Raw genomic sequence first — 20,928 nt, forward strand, 5'->3', positions numbered from 1 at the left:
GCATGTGGCAAATTCTATGTTTTTATAATCTTAGAGTGACTTGTTCACAGAAAAATGTAAAATGTCTGCATATTAAGACTCACACAAGAAAAGCCAAAAGATAAATAGAAAACTGAGGAAAACATTCGTAACCCAGATTACAAAGTTCTTATTTCCCTAATACATTTTTAAATATCTCAATAAGACTGAATTCAATTTAAAATGGGTAAAGGGTACAAAAAGACAGTTCACAGGAAAAAAGAAAATGTCTCCTAAAAGGTGACTAATATCATTCATAATAAAAGTATTCTTTGACCTTGCACTGAAATATTTTCACCATCAAATTATGACCAAAGTAACAAATGGTGCTACTGAAGAATACAGACACTGCTGATAATACATTTTTTCCAGCACTTTAGCCTAAAGATACATTCACATGTTTGAAAATATTCTATCTATAACTATGCCCACATTCATATCCATCCACCCATCTATCTACTATATAGCTTTTAATAGAAAGACACTCAATGCGGCAGAGGCTGCCTTCAGGAAGAGCAATGATCAGTAGAGTACAAGGGAGACTGCTTCCTTTATACCATGTATCTTCATCATTTGCACTTCTTGGACTTTGAGCCCTACCATCTTTGCAAAATTTGTTTCAAATAAAGATTTTTTAAAGCACCATATTCTCAGCATGAATATAAGCCACTAAGGAAACAGAAGCCTTACTTCTTTTTTAAAGTTGTTTTCTTTTTAAAATATGGACCATTTTTAAAGTCTTTTATCGAATGGGGTCGCAAAGAGTCAGACACGACTGAGCAACTAACACACACACACACTGAATTTGTTACAATACTGCTTCTGTTTATGTTTTGGGGTTTTGGCCACAAGGCATATGGGATCCCAGCTCCCAGAGCAAGGACTGAACCCACATCCCCTGTACTGGAAGGCAAAGTCTTTTTTTTAATTTAATTATTTACTTATTTTTGGCTGTGCTGGGTCTTTGTTGTTGTGTGGGCTCTTCTCTAGTTGCAGCGAGTGGCGGTCACTCTCTAGCTGCGTTGTGCAGCCTTCTCATCGAGGTGGCTTCTGTTGGTACAGAGCACGGGGCCTGGGCACCGTGATCTGCAGTAGTTGGGGTGTACTGGCTTAGCTGCCCCAAGTTACGTGGGAGCTTCCCGGACCAGGGATCGAACTCAAGTCTCCTGCGTTGGCAGGTAGATTCTTTACCACTGAGTCACCAGGGAAGCTCAGAAGGCAGTCTTAGACACTGAACTGCCAGGTAAGTCCCCTAGAGGCTCTACGTCTGTTGACTGATTTGCTTCTTTGATCCAAAGTCATTCACAAGACTTGATTAAAATACTCCGGAGTGCAGCATGTATTATTAATAGCTCAAATGTATTCCAGGTTTTGGACAGGAACTATGCTTTTCCTTTGACATCACAGTGCATGAGATGTGTCTCCCCATCTGTAGTATTTTCTCTTCCTTTGTGAGATCTTTGCAGGCTGATGTGGGGACATACAATGACGCGGCAGTTTGGACTCTGTTCCTACTGTGTCACTGTTGGCTTAAAGTGGCTGCAAAACGGAACCCGCTTGATTCCACTGAATACTTTGCCAACTTGTCCACTTCATAGCAATGCATCATTTCACCCTTACGAAGCCATTATGATAAAAAAATTATTATCTTCATCAATTAGAGACTCATAGAATCAACCAAGTTGCCCGAGAGAGCCCTGGGATGAACAACTTGCTGGGCTGGGATGCAACGCCAGGTCTATCTGTTGCCTCAGAGGAGGGCAGACATCAGGTGACTAGGAGTCACACAAAACTAGCTGTGTATAGTAACTGCATCAACAAATGCATGTTTTTAATAAATGCTTTTTAGTGGAAATTAATAAGAGCACATCATTCCTAAAATATTTCTAAACTGATATAACTGTATTAAGTGTTGATAGAAAAAACAGACCTAGAGCTGATTCTATTAATACAAAATGCTCTTTGAAATTAAGAATCTTCTGAGATTGGTGTGAATAAAATATTGGAAACAATTTAAATGGTCACATAACTACCCCAGTTCTGCCAGTGAGAAAATTCAAATCATCCCGACCAACGTTTTTTAAATTGTGCAATGTATATCCTGATATTGCTCAAATATTTGTGGCTTATTTTATCTCAAATCTGCACAGTGAGTTCTCTGTTGAATGGATTTGGGCTTGTAGTTTTACTTTTCAGTATCTGGTTTAAGAGGACTCAGTATTACAGCAGGCACCACACTTGAAAGAAATAACATGAAGAACTCAGAACAGGAATTCTTTGTCAGTCCCCAAAGAGATGCTGTTCCAGCAAGACTCAGGTCAGAGGGCTGGGCACTGCAGGGGCAGATCACATGGCTGATCTGGAGTGAATTTGTTTTGTGAAGAAACAGATGATTTCTAGCTCTGTTGTTCCTGTAACTTTTTAGCAACAGTTAAGCCCATTCCAAAATGACAACCAAAAGAAAAGAGCCTTCTGAATAAAATGCAGATGAATGGACTTTTCCCCTGCCTCCTTGGGAATATTACGAGCATCTCATAAAGGGGGTCATATCCTGTTTCTTTCTCTGGTTGCTACAACTGTGTTTTGTATATTGGCTGTATCAGTAATGTGAATTTATAACCAAAAAATGCCAAAAGAAAAAAAATCAGTACTCCTTCACAAATATGCATTTTTCTTCCCTATTTTTCAACAAGCACTGTTTTAAGTCTTTTTTTTTTTTTTTTCTGCACTGGAAGCAAATCTCCATGTCTTTTTCAAATCCTACTGCTAGCTCAGAAGGTGAAACACTGACATCAATGAAAGTAGTTGCAAGTTCAGCATTAATAGGAACCAGGCAAACAGCACTGGGATATTTATAACTCAACAGTGTCCTCTAGTGTGCCTCTAAAGAATTTCATGAGTCCAAGATTCAAAATGAATCTGGTTGGAAAAAGGTCAATTAAAAGACGCTAAATTGTATCCAACTCTTTAGTGACCCCATGGACTGTAGCCCGCCAGGCTCCTCTGTCCGTCGGATTTCCCGGGCAAGAATACAGGAGTGGGTTGCCATTTCCTTCTCCAGGAGATCTTCCCAACCCAGGGATCAAAACCTCGTCTCCTGCATTGAAAGCAGATTCTTTACCAATGAGACATCTGGGCATCCCCAAAAGACACTCATAAATGTATTCTTTTAAACAATAAAGGAATTTGTCTTGGGCATACATTTTTTTCCCAGCTTTATCAGTTTTTACTTTTTCAACTTATTTATTTTACTCAGCTTTGTTAGTTTCTCACAAGAGTTCATATTATCAATGTTCTTGCCCACCTACTATCATCGGTAATCTCGGACCACCAGTGCTCTTCATACATCTATGAAATTATTGGCACTTTCCACCAATGTCCCTGAAGTTGGAACTTAGTTTTCTCTGCTTAAATGATCATAGAGCTCTTTCCAAAAGTTTCTGATATCTGGGGGTTTACAACATTTTGGAGTCATGAAAAGAAGTAATGCTATGATAACTGAGAAAAAAGATATTCAGCTGAGCCAAAGGCACCTAAGAACTCTAGAAAGTCATGTTCAAAAGAATTCCTCTTGCTGGACCCAAATGGCATCCCAAGATGGAGCATACATCAGGCATTTCTACTCTCAGAACTTCATTCTCTCTTTGTCTCACCAAGAACCTCTATAGAGTTCTTATCTCCTCTTGGTTCAAATTCTACAGCCATCAACACTCCCTTTACAATTTTGAAGAAATCTTCCAAGGCTGGTACTCTATCTCAATGTCCTCAAAAATGTTATGCAAATAAAGCTTCATCATGTCCACTATCTGGAAAAACACTAATGGAACCTAAATTATTTGAGAAATCTAGGCCTGATAGAATAAGGAAAGCTCTCATAGTTACATTGTTGTATAACAATATCACAGAGCTACATTGTGTAGCAGAGCTGTATCACCAAACCCAGTCTACATCAACTGAGCCTCAGTTCAGTTGCACAGCTGCATATATGGTTAAAAATAATTGCTATTATTTGGGTTTATTTGTGAGATAGTTCATTATAAAACATCATTATAGCAATGGCCAAATGATATACATATTAATTGACAGCTAGAAAAATGTAAGTTTATATGTATGGCATTATTTCTTCTAATATTAATATATTAGCAGGAAAAAGAGAAAATTTAAAAATGAATAGAGAGGTGTGGGGGGACAAATGAAAAAAGGGGAGAAGAAAGAGTGAGCAAATAAATAAGAGTAACTGCTAAGCTGCTAAGTCACTTCAGTTGTGTCTGACTCTGTGTGACCCCACAGACGGCAGCCCACTAGGCATAGAAACAAGCCTAAAAACATCATAAATAATAAACATGAATAGGTAAAATTTATATTAGAAGACAGACTCACTGACTGAGGGGGTGTAAAAATAAACTCTTGCTATTTTTAAAAGACAGGGTCAAAATAACAAGACAATGTTGAAATAAAGGTATGAGAAAAGATACATCTCACTTTGGTGTAGAGCTGAAACTAACAGTATTATAAATCAACTATACTTCAATTTTTTTAAAAATATATCAAAAATAGCTAAAGGAAAATAAGCTGTAACAATATTCAGTTCAGTTCAGTCGCTCAGTCGTGTCCGACTCTTTGCGACCCCATGAACTGCAGCATGCCAGGCCTCCCTGTCCATCACCAGCTCCTGGAGTTCACTCAAACTTATGTCCATTCAGTTGGTGACACCATCCAGCCATCTCATCCTCTGTCGTCCCCTCCTCCTCCTGCCCCCAATCCCTCCCAGCATCAGGGTCTTTTCCAATGAGTCAGCTCTCCGCAAGAGGTGGCCAAAGTATTGGAGTTTCAGCTTCAGCATCAGTCCTTCCAATGAACACCCAGGACTAATCTCCTTTAGGATGGACTGGTTGTATCTCCTTGCAGTCCAAGGGACTCTCAAGAGTCTTCTCCAACACCACAATATTAACATCAAATTGAATACAAGATGAAACTTACCAAGAGAACCAAGAGGATTATTATATGTTAATAACTATGTAAGCACATTGCTATACATCAGGAAGACACAATAGTCATGATTTTTTGTGGATTTAACTGAATAGGTCTGAAACATATAAGTTAAAATCTAATATAAAGAACTTTTGCACAACAAAGGAAATCACTAACAAAATGAAAAGGCAACATATAGAATGGGAGAAAATGTCTGAAAATCATACATCTGATAAGATGTTTATTTCCAAAATACATAAGGTATTCACACAACTCAATAGCAAAAGACAAAAAGAAATAAAATCAATTTTAAAAATGGGCCAGAGTATCTGAATAGACATTCTTCCAAAGAAGGCATACTAATGGCCTAATGGTAGATGAAAAGTGCTCAACATCACTAATCATCAGAGAAATGCAAATCAAAGCCACACTGAGATATCACCTCACATCTGTTAACAGCAGCTATCATCAAAATGACAAGAGATAAGTGCTGGTGAGGTTGTATAGAAAAGGGAACCCTTGCATACTGTTGGTAGGATATAAATTGGTGCAGTCATTATGGAAAATGGTTTAGACGTTTCTTAATAAAAATTTAACTACCATATGGTCCAGCAATTCCAATTCTGGGAATATTCCAAAAGAAACAAAAACATTATATCAAACAGACATCTGCAGCCCCTTGTTCATGGCAGTATTTATAATAACCAAGAGATGGAAGCAACCTGAGTGTCCACTGACAGATGAATACAGAAAGAAGTTGTGGCATATAAAGAACATGCAAAGAATAAAAACAGTTCTTGAAAATTTAAAATATGACCAAAGCCAGGAAAAATTACACAGAAAAGTTGGAAGATAGAATTAAAAAGATCTCCCAGAGGATAAACCAAAAACCCAAAAAGAGATAAAAGACTGGAAAATTAAGAGCACCAATCCAGAAGTTCCAATATAATGATAAAAGTTCCCCAAAAAAAGACAGAGAAAGTAAAGGGAAGAAAATCATCAAAGTATTTTGTTTAATGTCCCAGAATGTGAGTTCTAACATTAAAATTTTCCAAATAGTACCTAGTACAATGGGTGAAGAAAGTCCATCCCGAGGAATATCATCAAGAAATTTCAAAACATCTAGAATTCTACAACAAGACAAATCTTCAAAGGAAGAGATATGTCCAGACATTCAAAGTCTCAAAAAAAAAAAAAAAATAGCACTCATGCACCTTTTCCTGGAAAGCTACTGAAGCATGGTGGAGCCTATTATACAGAGTAAAGTAAGTCAGAAAGAGAAACACCAATACAGTATATTAATGCATATATATATATATATATATGGAATTTATAAAGATGGTAAAAACAACCCTATATGCAAGGCAGCAAAGGAGACACAAATGTAAAAACAGACGACTGGGGTCTGTGGGAGAAGGCGAGGGTGGGATGATATGAGAGCATAGCACTGAAACATGCGCGTTACCATACGTACGACAGACGACCAGTGCAAGTTCAGTGCATAAAGCAGGGCACTCAAAGCCAGTGGTCAGGGACAACCCAGAGGGATGGGGTGGGGAGGGAGGCGGGAGGGCAGGTCAGGATGGGGGGCGGACCGTGTGTGTGCCTGTGGCTGATCCGTGTTGATGTGTGGCAGGGGCCGCCACAGTGTTGTGGAGTGACTGTCCTCCAACTAAAATAAATAAGTAAATTTTTAAACAAGAAAGGTAGTAAGCCGAGAAGGAAAGAAAAAGAAAGAAAGTGAAGTCGCTCAGTCGTGTCCGACTCTCTGCGACCCCATGGACTGTATAGCCCACCAAGCTCCTCCGTCCATGGGATTCTCCAGGCAAGAATACTGGAGTGGGTTGCCATTTCCTTCTCCAGGGGATCTTCCTGACACAGGGATCGAACCCAGGTCTCCCGCATTGCAGGCAGACGCTTTAACCTCTGAACTACCAGGGAAGGAGGAAGATGTCAAGTCAGGAACCAGGGAACACAACCCAAGTCAGAGGCAAAAGCAACCCTTGGGCTAACAGAAGAGACCCCTCAAATCACAGTCCTACACCAAGTCTAAAGCATAGTCAGTAAAGACTTAGCAAGTTAGAAGTATATCTGAGGAAAGATTTCTTCAAAATTAATACAACTATGTATGTGAACATATTGAGAGAAAATATATAATCTCTTGTGTTTGGGTTTGAGTTAATTAAAAATAAGCATAAAAAAGGCAAGTATTAACTTCAAGGAACACAAATTATTGTGCAAAAAAAAGTAATTCAAATAAACTATAAGTAGTCATTAAATTAGAAGAAAATATACAATATTCTGCAAGAGCTTGAAAAAATACAGCAAATCTTTATGCATTTCCATGACGCTATTTCCAATACACATTATTAATTTTAAAAGTAAATTATACAATAATGCAAACAGTAAAACATTTGCACAAAACTGTATATACAAAGTTGTACTAAATATTTCTATGTGTGCTTAGTCGCTCAGTCATGCCCAACTCTTTGCGACCCCATGGAATGTAGCCCCCAGGCTCCTCTATCCATGGGGATTTTCCAGGCAAGAATACTGGAGTGGGTTGCCATGCCCTCCTCCAGATCTTCCCAACCCAGGGATGGAACCCAGGTCTTCTACATTGCAGGCAGATTCCTTACCATCTGAGCCATATACCATATGCCAATAGTAACATTATCCAAAATTTGGTTTGTGAATCAGCATTATCTGAGATATTGACTCATTGGAAAAGACCCTGAGCTGGGAAATGTTGAAAGCAGGAGGAGAAGGGGAGGATAAGGTGAGACGGTTGGATGGCATCACCGACTTGATAGACATAAATCTGAGCAAGTTCCAGGAGTTGGTGATGGACAGGGAAGCATGGCATGCTGCAGTCCACAGGTCAGACACAAAGAGCAAAGAGTCAAACACGACTGAGTAACTGAACTGAACTGAACTGATTATCTGAGATCTCATTCAGTTCAGTTCAGTTCAGTCGCTCAGTCGTGTCCAACTCTTTGCGACCCCATGAATCACAGCACACCAGGCCTCCCTGTCCATCACCATCTCCCGGAGTTCACTCAGACTCAAGTCCATCGAGTCCGTGATGCCATCCAGCCATCTCATCCTCGGTCGTCCCCTTCTCCTCCTGCCCCCAATCCCTCCCAGCATCACAGTCTTTTCCAATGAGTCAACTCTTCGCATGAGGTGGCCAAAGTACTGGAGTTTCAGCTTCAGCATCATTCCTTCCAAAGAAATCCCAGGGTTGATTTCCTTCAGAATGGACTGGTTGGATCTCCTTGCAGTCCAAGGGACTCACTTCCCACTCTAAACTTACTGAACCAGAATTTCTGGGTAGGGGCTGTAGAATCAAGCTACTTGCCCTCCAGGTGATTCTCAAGCAGCAGAAAGTTCAAGAACTAAGTACTGCATAAAGGTCTGATTAGAGGAATTAAGTCAGGTGGGTGACTAGGACCAGTGTGAAAGTACTTAAAGGAGAATTCTGGTAAAGCATTTCACTCTAATGGTTTTTACAAGAATATATTTATTCACTGTACAATACAACAGAAAGTAAAATAATTTTTTGAGGATATGCTTAAGAAATATTTGCATAAATATGAGCCAGCCCTTGTTTATCAATGTCTCTTTAGAGTTGGAATGCCATTTTCCAGATGTAAATTCCATCCATCCGGTGCTAACTTTTGCCTGTGGCTGAAACACAACAAATGCTAGAAGGAAATTTTTGAAGAATTTTGATGAGCTACTAAACTTTTTCTTCTTGAAGCACAGCTGGTAGGCAACCTGATACTGGAAGTAGCCATCCCTGGACCATGGTTGCTCAGAATAATTGCTAAAGTAGGTGGTACATTCCATCTAAAATTAAACAGGCATTGTGGACATAGCTCTGACCCATATGCAGTAGGAGAGAACTAGCCCTGGATTTGTTCTGGGCTGTATGCTACTATTAATATGATATTAAAGGATCTTCTTCCTACAGTGGGTTAAGATGATAAAGATGCAGGCTGCAGGCAAACCTCCAAGATATTGTGGCTTAGGTTCCAGGCCAACACAATAAAGCCAACCTTGACATGAAGGTAGTCACAAGATTTTTTTGTTTCATGGTGAATATAAAAGTTATGTTTACGCTCTACTGTACAGTCTATTAAGTGTGCAATATAATGGCTAAAAAAAAAATGTACATACCAGTGGACCCTGACATTCCAGTAAACAATAAATGCAGCCCACCATCAAACCATCAGCCACTGAAGACACCCCTTCACATACACACTCCCCACCACAGTGAACTCTGAGGGGAATTCAAGATGGAGAAAAACAGGAAACATTTTCTGTGCTCTGGATCCTGGCCCAAGACAGAAAAGATGCCTATCTAAGGAACCATCTCCATAATCCAGACTCTTCCATCTTCCACACATAGAAAAGCATTAAAATCATTAACTTGAGAGGTCTGTTTTTTTATTAGCAGTAATCTTTTGATGTTCAGCTACATGGGTTTGTTCGGGTTTTGTTGGTTTTTCAGCATTTTCTCCTGTATGTCCTGGCTCCTTCCTTACCTCTTCAGAGTAGTTCCTCAGAGCTGACAGGCTTTCTCTGGGGCTATTAGTCCTCAGTGAAGTGAAGTGAAGTGAAACTCATTCAGTCATGTCTGACTCTTTGCGACCCCATGGATTATACAGTCCATGGAATTCTCCAGGCCAGAATACTGGAGTGAGTAGCCTTTCCCTCCTCCAGGGGATCTTCCCAACCCAGGTCTCCCACACTGCAGGTGGATTCTTTACCAGCTGAGCCAGAAGGGAAGCCCAAGAACGCTGGAGTGGATAGCCTATTCCTTCGCCACTGGATCTTCTCAACCCAGGAATTGAACTGGGGTCTCCTGCACTGCAGGTGGATTCTTTACCAACTGAACTATCAGGGAAGCCCAGTCCTCAGTAAGGCTCAGTAAATCCTCAGTAAGGCTTCCTAATAAATCTTAACTCACAACTTTAAGGATGCTCATTTTTCTTTAATTGACATACCTTAATTTAAAAATACATAATTGCTTAATAAAAAAAACTAACCATCATCTGAGCCTGAGCAAGTTATAATCTTTTTGCTGGTGAAGGATCTTGCCTCAAATGTTAATGGTTGCTGACTAATCAGAGTGGTGGTTCCTGAATGTTGGGGGGCTTTGGCAATTTCTTAAAATAAAACAACAAAGTTTGCTGCATCAACTGACTTTTTGACAAATGATTACTCTGTAGCATGCAATGCTGTTAGATAACATTTTACACAAAGTAGAACTTTTTTCAAAATTGGAGTCAATTCCTTCTCAACCCTGTTTTATCAACTGTTTGTTTAACAGTCTAAATCCTCTGTGGTATATCCAATAACCTTCACAGCATCTTCACCAGAAATAGATTCCATCTCAAGAAATCTCTTTCTTTGCTCATCCAGAAGAAGAAAGTCCTCATCCATTAAAGTTTCATTATGCTGCTACAGCAATTCAGTCACATCTTCAGGGCCCACCTCTCCTTCTAGTTCTTCACTATTTACACCCATCTGCAGTTACTTCTACTAAAGTCTTGAACCCCTCAAAGTCATCCTTGAGGGCTGGATCAACTTTTTCTAAAGTCCTGTTCATGTTGACATTTTGACCTCTCTCTGTGAATCGCAAGTTTTCTTAATGGCATCTAAAATAGGGAATCCTTTGCAGAAGGTTTTCAATTGACTTTGCCCAGATCCATCAAAGGAATCACTGTGTATGGCAGTTATAGCCTTATGAGTTGTACTTCTCACATTATTTGACTTGAAAGTCAAAATTACTCCTTGACCCATGGGCTGCAGAATGGATGTTGTGTTAGCAGGCATGGAAACAACATGAATTGTATTGTACATCTCCATCAGAACTCTTAGGTGACTGGGTGCATTGTCAAATGAGCATTAGTATTTTGAAAGTCATCTTTTTTTCCTAAGCAGTAGGTCTCAACAGTGGGCTTCAAATATTCAGTACCACGTAGTAAACAGATGTACTATCATCCAGGCTATGTTGTTCCACTTCTAGAGCACAGGCAGACTAGAAGCAGTACAATTCTTCAGGTCCTTGGGATTTTCAGAAAGGTCAATGAGCACTGGCTTCAGCCTTAAGCCACCAGCTACATTAGACCCTAACAAGACAGCCAGTCTGTGTACTGAAGCTTTGAAAACAGGCATTGACTTCTCCTCTCTAGCTATGTAAATCCTAGACGGTATCTTCTTCCAATAGGAGGCTATTTCACCTACACTGAAAAGCTGTTGTTTATCCATCTTCATTAATTATCTTAGCTAGATCTTCTGGATAACTTACTACAAATTCTACATCAGCACTTGCTGCTTCACCCTGTACTTTCATGCTATGAAGACAGGTTCTTTCCTTAAACCTCAGGAACCAACCTCTGCTAGCTTCTTTTCTGCTAGTTTTCCTAACTTTTCTTCTGCAGCTTCCTCATCTCTCTCAGCCTTCACAGAGTTAAAGAAAGTTAGCGCCTTTCTCTCGCTTAGGTAAGGGAGTATTGTCGCTAGTTTGATTTTCTATCTAGACTGCTAAAACTTTCTCCATTTCAGCAACAAGACTGTTTCCCTTTCTTATGATTCATGTGCTCGGTATGGTAGCACTTTTCACATCCTCCAAGGACTTATTCTTTGCATTCACAACTTGGCTAACTAGCACGAGACGTAGCTTTCAGCCTGTCTCAGCTTTTGGCATGCCTTTCTCAGTAAGTTTGATCATTTCTAGCTTTTGACTTAAAGTGAGAAATGCTTGAATATTCCTTTCACTTGAACACTTAGAAGTCACTGTAGAGTTTTAATTGGCCTAATTTCAATATTGTTACGTCTCAGGGACTAGGGAGATCCAAGAAGAAGGGGAAAGATGGGGTAACAGTGGTTGGCAGAGCAGTCAAATCACACACATTTATGGATTCAGCCCATCATCTCATATGGGTACTAGTTCATGGGGCCCCAAACAATGTACAACAGTAATATCAAAGATCAGACATCGCCATAGTAATCTAATGGTAATGCAAAAGTTCATTACATGAATTACCAAATTGTGACACAGAGACATGAAGTGAGCAAACACTGCTGGAAAAAAAAGACATCCATAGACTTGCTCAACACAGGCTTTCCACAAACCTTCGGTTTTAAAACAAAGCCCACTACCTGCAACATGCAATAAAGTGAAACGCAATAAAGTGAAACACAGTAAAGCAAAATATGTCTGTGGGTAGAAATGCTGAATAGGTTAATCTGAAGGCCCATTTGCAGAAAGGAAACATGAGGAGGAAAGAATCATCCTGGGGAGGTACTTCTTTGCTCAGGAAACAGGAAAATGCATGCACACCACTCTACCTAGTCCTTCTCTCATTTCCAGATGCTCCACTACCCCTCTGAGAAGATCTTCCCATGGCCCCTTGGGAGGAACAACTACTTAGCTCTCCAAATAGCTCTAGAGCATTTACCAATCAAGACAGTTATAATGCTTCTCTTTTTCTGCAACACTTCTTCATTATGACACTATTCCCACTAGACAAGTACAAGTCACAGACCAGTTCTCACTGCCCTGTGCTTCACTAGGCTTCATTACAGTTTAGAACCCTTGTGGCCCTGCTTCCCTGGAGGTACACACAGGTTAAATAAGACAGTGTGGGACTGAGTCCCATGAGTAGGCAATAGGTTTGCAGTGAACTTGGGAAAATTCAACTGAGACTTATTAGGAAGAGAACTTTACTTTTCTCAGAAAGTTTCCTAAGGGGGATTTGAAGCGCTTTCAAAGTGAAATGATCCTATTTATGAGTAGAGAGGAGGGGGTGATTCAAAGTACTCATAAAATGTCCAAGGAAAGTATTACTCAAGTTTAAGAAATTTACTCCATTTTATAAATTACAAATCCCATAAAGTTTCACAGATGATGGATACAGATCACTATACATTTGTACAAACCCACAGAACACACACCACCAAGAGTGAAGCTTAATTTAAACTATGGATTTGAGGTGATTATGATGTGTCAGAGTAGGTTCATCAATAAACGCACCACTCTGATGGGAATGTTGGTAACGGTGCAGGCTAAGGGGGCAAGAGCAGGGATTATATGGGAAATCTCTGTATCTTCTAAATTTTGCTATGAACCTAAAACTACTCTACAAAAACACTTAATGAAAAAAAAAGAGCAAAGTAATCCATACTGAAGAATTTATCAGTTAATTGAGGACATAATAGAGACAATAAAATAATTAAAATGGGCAAAGACTTGAATAGACATTTCTGTAAAAAATATACACGAATGTCCCAAAAGTTTGTGAAAAATGATCAATGTTACTAATCATTAGATCAGTGTAAGTCAAAGCCACAATGAGATATCACTTCACCCCTATCAGGATGGTTAATACAAGGAAAACCAAAACAAGAAGTACACAGTGTTGGCGAGGATGTGGGAAACTGATCCCTGTGCTCTGCTGGTGGGAATATCAAACAGCTGTTACAGGAAACATAACAACTACTATGGAAGTTCCTCAAAAAACAACAAGTAGAACTACTGTAAGCGGCTTCCCTGGTGGCTCAGCTGGTAAAAAAGCCGCCTGCAATGCAGGACACCTAGGTTCAATTCCTGGGTCAGGAAGGTCCCCTGGAAAAGGGATAGGCTACCCACTCCAGTATTCTTAGGCTTTCCTGCTGGCTCAGATGGTAAAGAATCTGCCTGCAATGCAGGAGACCTGGGTTCAGTCCCTGGGTTGGGAAGGTCCCCTGCAGGAGGGCGTGGCCACCCAGTCCAGCATTCTTGCCTGGAGAATCCCCATGGACGGAGGAACCTGGCAGGCTACAGTCCATGGGGTCACAAAGAGTCAGACATGACTGAGCGAATAAGCACAGCACAGAACTACTGTATGACCCAGCAATCTCACTTGTGCATACGTATACAGAATAATTGAAAGCACGGTCTCAGAGAGATATCTGCACACCCATGTTCACTGCCCCATTGTTCACAACAGCCGAGAGGTGGAAGCAACACAAATGTCCACCAGTGGAAGGATGGATATATGCATATACCATCATATATATGTGGTATATGCATACCCTGGAATATTCAACCTCATTAAAAAAAGAAATTCTGTCACATGCTACAACATGAATGAAACTTCAGAACATTGTACTATGTGAAATAAGCCAGTCACAAAATTACAAATTCTCTGATTCCACTTTTATGAAGCATCTAGTCAAATTCATAGAAATAGAAAGTAGAATCATGGTTGCCATGAGGTAGGAGGAGGAGAAACAGAGAGTTGTTTTTCAATGTGTGCAGAGTTTCAGTTTTGCAAATGAAAAAACCTGGAGATGTGCTATACAACAGCATGAATATACATAACACTATGGTACTGTATGCTCAAAAATGGTTAAGATGATAAATTCTATGTATGCATTTTTTTAACAATCAAATCACTGTTCCTTGAATCTTCCAAGATTTCTTTTGATTTCTTTATCCTTAAATTGAAGTATAGTTGATTTACAATGTTACTGCTGTACAGCAAAGTGGCTCAATTATAATTATATTCTTTTCCATATCTAACACAGGATTATGCTATAAGTAGGACCTTGTTGCTTATCCCTTCTATCTATACTATCTTGCATCTGCTAACCCCACGCTCCCAATCCATCCTTTCCCCACCCCTCACCCGTGGCAAACAAAAGTCTATTCTCTGTGTCCAGGATTCTGTTTGGGTTTCATAGATATGTTCCTTTGTGTCATATTTTTAATTCCACATGTAAGTGAGATCATATGGTATTTGTCTTTCTCCTTCTGACTTCAATTAGCATGATATCTCTAGATGCAGCCATGCAAATAGTACTATTTTCTTCTCCCTTATGCTATGCCTTTAATTTCTATGATTTCACCAAGAACGCAATATGGTCTTTAGTGTATTTATTTGGTGGGAAAAAGAGAAGTTCCAGAGCTTCAGTTTATATTTTCCTGCTACCATGCTCCTTATTCCATAATTCACAGGGCCAGTGTGGGGATGTGCCACTTGTTGATAGTATCTATTCCAAATACTATATGCAAACCAAGGAAAAAACCATGGGGTGCTTTCAGAGTCTCCAAATGTGAACTTTGAAGTGAATCTCAATCACCTGAGACTCATACGCAGGCTCACTGACATCTATATTGCAGTGTTGTTCTGGGTCTTTAGCAATTGGAGGAAGTTCTGCATGAATGTCCAAGAATCTGAAAGTGTTTCCATTTCTTGGTACAGCCATTTTGAAACCAAGATGTAGTGGGAAAAATAACGGTCCCAAAGAGGTCTATATCCGATTAGGATGCAGAAACAGAGCATATATTAGATTAGATGGCAAAGGAGATTAAGGTTGCAGACAGAATTAGGTTGTAATCAGCTTACCCTAAAGAGATTATCTGTCTAGGCCCAACTGAAATCACACAGGTCCTTGAAAGTGGAAGAAGGAAATGAAAAGAGAGAGAGATGAGATGACACAAGCAGGGTCAGAATGATGCAATATGAGAGAGACCCAACTCATCTTGCTGGCTTTGGAGATGGAAGCAAGGCCCATGCATTAGAGTGCTCAGGCTGCCATAACAGAATACCACAGACTGGATGGCTGAAGAATTGATGCTTTTGAACTGTGGTGCTGGAGAAGACTCTTGAGAGTCCCTTGGACGGCAAGGAGATCCAACCAGTCCATTCTGAAGGAGATCAACCCTGGGATTTCTTTGGAAGGAATGATGCTAAAGCTGAAACTCCAGTACTTGGGCCACCTCATGTGAAGAGCTGACTCATTGGAAAAGACTCTGATGCTGGGAGGGATTGAGGGCAGGAGGAGAAAGGGATGACCGAGGATGAGATGGCTGGATGGCATCACGGACTCGATGGACGTGAGTCTGAGTGAGCTCCAGGAGATGGTGATGAACAGGGAGGCCTGGCGTGCTGCGATTCATGGGGTCGCAAAGAGTTGGACACAACTGAGCGACTGAACTGAACTGAACTGGATGGCTGAAATAACAGAAACGTATTTTCCCACAGTGCTGTAGGCTGGAAGTCTCTGCCTCAAGTACCAAACAGGACATGATATAAAGAGAAAAAGGCAATGGGGACTCTTCCCAAGCTCGTGGGACCACGGTTCCTCTAAACCAAGAAGGGTCTCTTCCCTAAGGGTTTCAGGAGCCTGCCCAGCCTCCACTGCTGGTGCTGCTGCTGCCACCACAGGATTGCCTGAGAGTTTGGACAAGAGATAAGTTTTTTTTTAATTAGTAAATTTCCTTTGCTCCCCATTTCTCATTTAAGACCACCAAAAGGGAGCTTCTCTTGGAGCTCACGCTATCTTTCTCTCTGAACCCAGTGTGTAGGTTTGGCCTTCAGGCTGCCCTTGAGTCTAGGCCAAGAGATGCTGGACGGTGGAGAAGAAAAAGAAAAAAAAAAAAAATTCACCATGAGTTTGTTGGTACCTTGCATTCCAGTCTCCTTCTCAGGTATGCATGATACCATTTATTTTTCAGAGCCCTCAGATGACTGCTCCATGCATTTCTATCTCAAGTTTTTAATTACATTTGGCAGGAAAGCAGGGTGGAGAGGGCTTACTTAATCTTGATCAAAACTGGAATGTGTCTTCTGGCTTTTGCTCTCTCCCTGCTTTAGAAGTTGCTCTTTTTCAATGCCGCTTTGCTGGCTTTTCCTATTTGATGGGCTTTAAATATTAGTGTTCCCCTAGTTTCACTTAGGCAGTTTTCACACTGTATGTTGTTGTTCAGTCGCTAAGTTGTGTCTGACTCTTTATGACCCCATGGACTGCAGCACACCAGGCTTCCCTGTCCTTCATTATCTCCCAGAGTTTGCTCAAACTCATGTCCATTGCGTCAATGACGTGTCAACCATCTCATCCTCTGTCGCCCCCTTCCCCTCTTGCCCTCAATCTTTCCCAGCATCAGGGTCTCTTCCAATCAGTCGGCTCTTCACATCAGGTGGCTAAAGTGCCGGAGCTTCAGCATCAGTCCTCCCAATGAATATTCAGTGTTTCGCACACTGTATACTCTCTCCCTAGTTAATGTTAACCATTTTCAATACTTAAATTATTCTATATATATGCAAATATGTCACAAGTTTGTATCTACAGGCTGATCTTTCTCATTAATTCCAAACCAGCATATCCAACTGACATCTCTTACACATTTCAAAATCATGACAGATTCCACATGTCTAAATTATAACTCATGGTTTCCCTTCAACCCCTAAACTTGGTCAAGTATTCCCATGTCAGTTAATGACATATCAGGCTTCTTTGACACCCAGAAACCACCTCTGACATCCTCATCTCTCTCACTACAGGAATGGTCAAGTACTTAATTGAATAGCCATCAAAAGTTTATTATATGCATATCTGTACTCAACAGATGTTCACTGAGCACTTGATGCTTCACAAAAGCATGCACCGAATGCCTTTCCTGTGCCAGACTTTGCGCTAAGCTCTGGGTCTCCAGTGGTAAATGAAATTGATACGGTCCCTGCCTCAAAGAATCTACAGACTAGTGAGAGAAATATTAAACAAGCAAACCCACAAATTATTATCAGATTACAAATTCTGATGAATGCTTTCAATAAAAAGACACAGCGCAACACTTCTGTAGAATGAAAAGGAATCTGAGTTTCCCAAAGCAAAGAATATAAATGGTAGGTAATCAGATTTTGAAAGCTCATGCACGTCATCTTAAGGACTTCAAGCTTTAGGGTAATAAAAAGCCAATAAGGGGTTTAAATGGGAAGTGACATGATTCAATTTTTTTTTTTTTAAAGCATAAATCTGGTCATCTTACCAATCTTTCAGGAACTGACTGTCAGAGGTGGTTTTACCTTCTTGTTATATTCCTCTTTTTAATACCTGACAAGAATCCCTCACCCGAGACTCTATAAAATTAAGGACTATAATTGAGACAGAGTTTAACCCAAACTGATTGATATGGAGTCTAATCCAAATGACAGAATGTACCAATTGCCAATAATTTCCTTTAGTACTGCCTGTAATATATGAAACACATTTATATTTATATTGACTTCCTGTTTTTCACAGCAACTTTAGGTAACATATGGCTGTAATACTGTAACTCCTAATCTCTTAGCCAAGAGCTACTAGGAAGATATCTGCCTATGTTCCACCCTGGGTCCTCTTCTGACATAAGGGTCATTTATAACCTGCTTCAGTGACTCATGTCAACTAGCTCAGTTCCCTTTGTCAAAGCTGATATACTAATTACTAAGGGTATTCAGTGTCTATGTCTTCAAATTCTCATAGTTCACTCTCTGCAGTAAAGATTTCAAGCTTCTTCTATAACTCCAGTTCTTCCTGTTTATATTTGGTATCACACATATTACAGCTAACTCCAGGAGACAGAAAATTCATTCTAAAATCCAGCTCTGCTACTTTAATAAAATTCTACTATCAAATATCACTTTAAGATGGTTTATTAAAGCAACAGACCTCATTGCCCATGCTGTTTCTTCTTCATAATTTTCACGAGTGGGATTTACTTCTCAAATACAGTGACTAATTCAAAGATGATAAATTTATTAGTTTACTGAGTTATGTAAACATAAAAGATACAAAATAATAGGAATCCATGACTTTGTGAAGTCAATCATCCAATGAAGAAAAAGACATACACACATAAAAAGAGGCCTAATTAGTAGTGCTGGTGGTATATTGACATAGAAACACATACAAGTTATGCAAGTATCTAGGTGCTTAGAAAAGCAAAGTTAGCAAGTGAGCAAATCAAGCAGGCATTACAACCTTACTCAAGAAGTCAGAGTTTTAATGAGGAGTTTTCAATGAGGAAGGGTAGTTAGCCACTCAGCATGTAGAACAAGCTCTGGCGAAGAAACCCAAAGGATGAGGGTTACAGTTCCAATTTTACAACTGTGTGATGATGAGCCAAGTATTTTAATTTTTCAAAGATTCTGTTTTATTGCTTAAGTAACCAAGGCCATTGTGTCTTTGTTTCTTTATGCTCCCACTTCACTCTGGAAAGGATTTAGGGCAGAGATGATAGACAAGTTTCTTCTGGCACCAGAGTTTACAGACTAAATTCATCCAAGTTTCCTTTTGGAACAAATGTGTGATGACTCTATAGCCCCAAACTTCTCACAACCATAAGACAGAAAAGACAGAAATTACAACTAAGTGCAAATTGGAACCTACTATCGTCCATAGGCAATCACTCTATATACACCGATTTCACAACTGTAAAATGACAAAGGTCAAGCACAAGTTAGTTTACTGAGCGTGAGTGTATTGTCTTGAATTTTTCTGGTGAGTTCCACCAAGGACACACCCCTGGAAAAAATCACAGACCGTCAGAGATGTTCCTGTGTTTGTTGCAAGTACATTTTGCCCAGCACTTTTTTCACCGCATCTTTGACTTCTTTGTTTCTTAAACTGTAAATTATGGGGTTCAGCATAGGGGTAAGCACTCCATAAAGCAACGAGATGATTTTATCTATTTCTTGTGAGCCTGATGAAGAAGGCTTTAGGTACATGGAGAGGGCAGCCCCGTAATACAAGATCACCACAGTCAAGTGGGCACCACAAGTAGAAAAAGCTTTGCTTCTGCCCTCTGCTGAGCTGATTCTCAGAATAGTGGAAAGGATGAAGACATAAGAGATGCAAATTAGGAGCATTGGAACAGGCAGGAGGAGCACACTGATCGCCAGCATGATTGTGTCCATGAGCAGAGATCGGGTGCAAGCTAGCTTCAGCACTGCCAGAATTTCACAAGTGAAGTGGTCAATGACATTCCCACAGCGGGGTACCCGTAGAGCGAAGCTGGTTTCCAGCAGGGCTGTCAGAGAGCCCGTCACCCAGGAGATGGTGGCCATCTGCACACAGACCTGTCTGTTCATGATGATGGGGTATCTCAGCGGGCTGCAGATGGCCACATAACGGTCATACGCCATCACAGCCAGGAGCACACACTCCGTGGAGCCCATGGCAAGGGACAGATACATCTGTACAGCACACCCAGAAAAGATGATGGTTTTCTGGGATGACAGCAAGTTCACCAGCAAAGCAGGAATCGAAGCAGATGTGTAACAAATATCCATGAAAGAGAGATTTCCAAGGAACAAGTACATGGGAGTCTGAAGGCGTGAGTCTACGACAGTGATTAAAATAAGAGTGCTGTTGCCCAAGAGGGTTATCAGATACATTAACAGGCTGAAGATGAAGAGAACAATCTCTAACTTTGGGTATCTAGAAAAACCTTCCAGGAGAAAGAAACTCCAGCTGGTGAGATTTTCGCCTTGCATTTGCTTCGTTTTACCTGTAGTTATTCTAATATGATTCTATTCACTTTATCTGAGGACAAAAGTGGATGGATCAAGTATAATGTTCACTGACTTACGAAAACACTTTTGCACTTATTTCCACTATTAAAAACACAATTTTACCGCAAGAAGTCACAGGACAATGTATCTATTGATCAAAGACGAGGGGGAACAGGTTAGATCTACATAAAAAGTTGATTCTTTCAAAACAAAATTTAGAAAAGAGTGAATCTGAAAACAAGAATAAACAAATTTAATATGTGAGTCTCAGCTTGTAATCCTTTGCTTGGCACACAGCAGGCTTTCAGTAAACAGTTGAAAGTACTCAATAATGAAAAATATGAAAGAACAATGTATATATTATTGAGCACTAATTAGAAACGTCAGTCAAATAAATGAGGAAAAGAAAGCACAGTTGTAAAAATAAAAACCAGTAATGATCTTCACTGGAAGAAAAGGAGAATTCTTGGAAGGAACAGGCAAATGAATTTTAAACTAACACCTATGAAGTTCTGGGTCGAAATGATCTTCCAGCTAACAGCTTGGAGGTCCATACACCTGTTTCAAAAATGGTGACATTGTTTGTAGTGTTGCAGATACCCATTCT

The 20,928-nt window shown here is 40.1% G+C and overlaps 1 protein-coding gene across 1 annotated transcript; it reads right to left on the reverse strand.

The window, feature by feature from the left end:
• Positions 1 to 19,352: 19,352 nt before the first annotated feature.
• LOC120863014 (olfactory receptor 2K2) lies at positions 19,353 to 20,303 on the reverse strand. The gene has a single exon (XM_040239221.1). The coding sequence runs from the start codon at positions 20,301 to 20,303 to the stop codon at positions 19,353 to 19,355; it is 951 nt and encodes a 316-aa protein (XP_040095155.1).
• Between the last annotated feature and the right edge of the window lie 625 nt (positions 20,304 to 20,928).

The sequence above is a fragment of the Oryx dammah genome, unplaced genomic scaffold, assembly GCF_014754425.2.
Source record: "Oryx dammah isolate SB20612 unplaced genomic scaffold, SCBI_Odam_1.1 HiC_scaffold_1, whole genome shotgun sequence".
Classification (NCBI taxonomy): domain Eukaryota; kingdom Metazoa; phylum Chordata; class Mammalia; order Artiodactyla; family Bovidae; genus Oryx; species Oryx dammah.

Bases quoted from the DNA above. Each gene is read 5' to 3' on its own strand.
- LOC120863014 (XM_040239221.1), bottom strand. From the start codon at position 20,303: ATGCAAGGCGAAAATCTCACCAGCTGGAGTTTCTTTCTCCTGGAAGGT.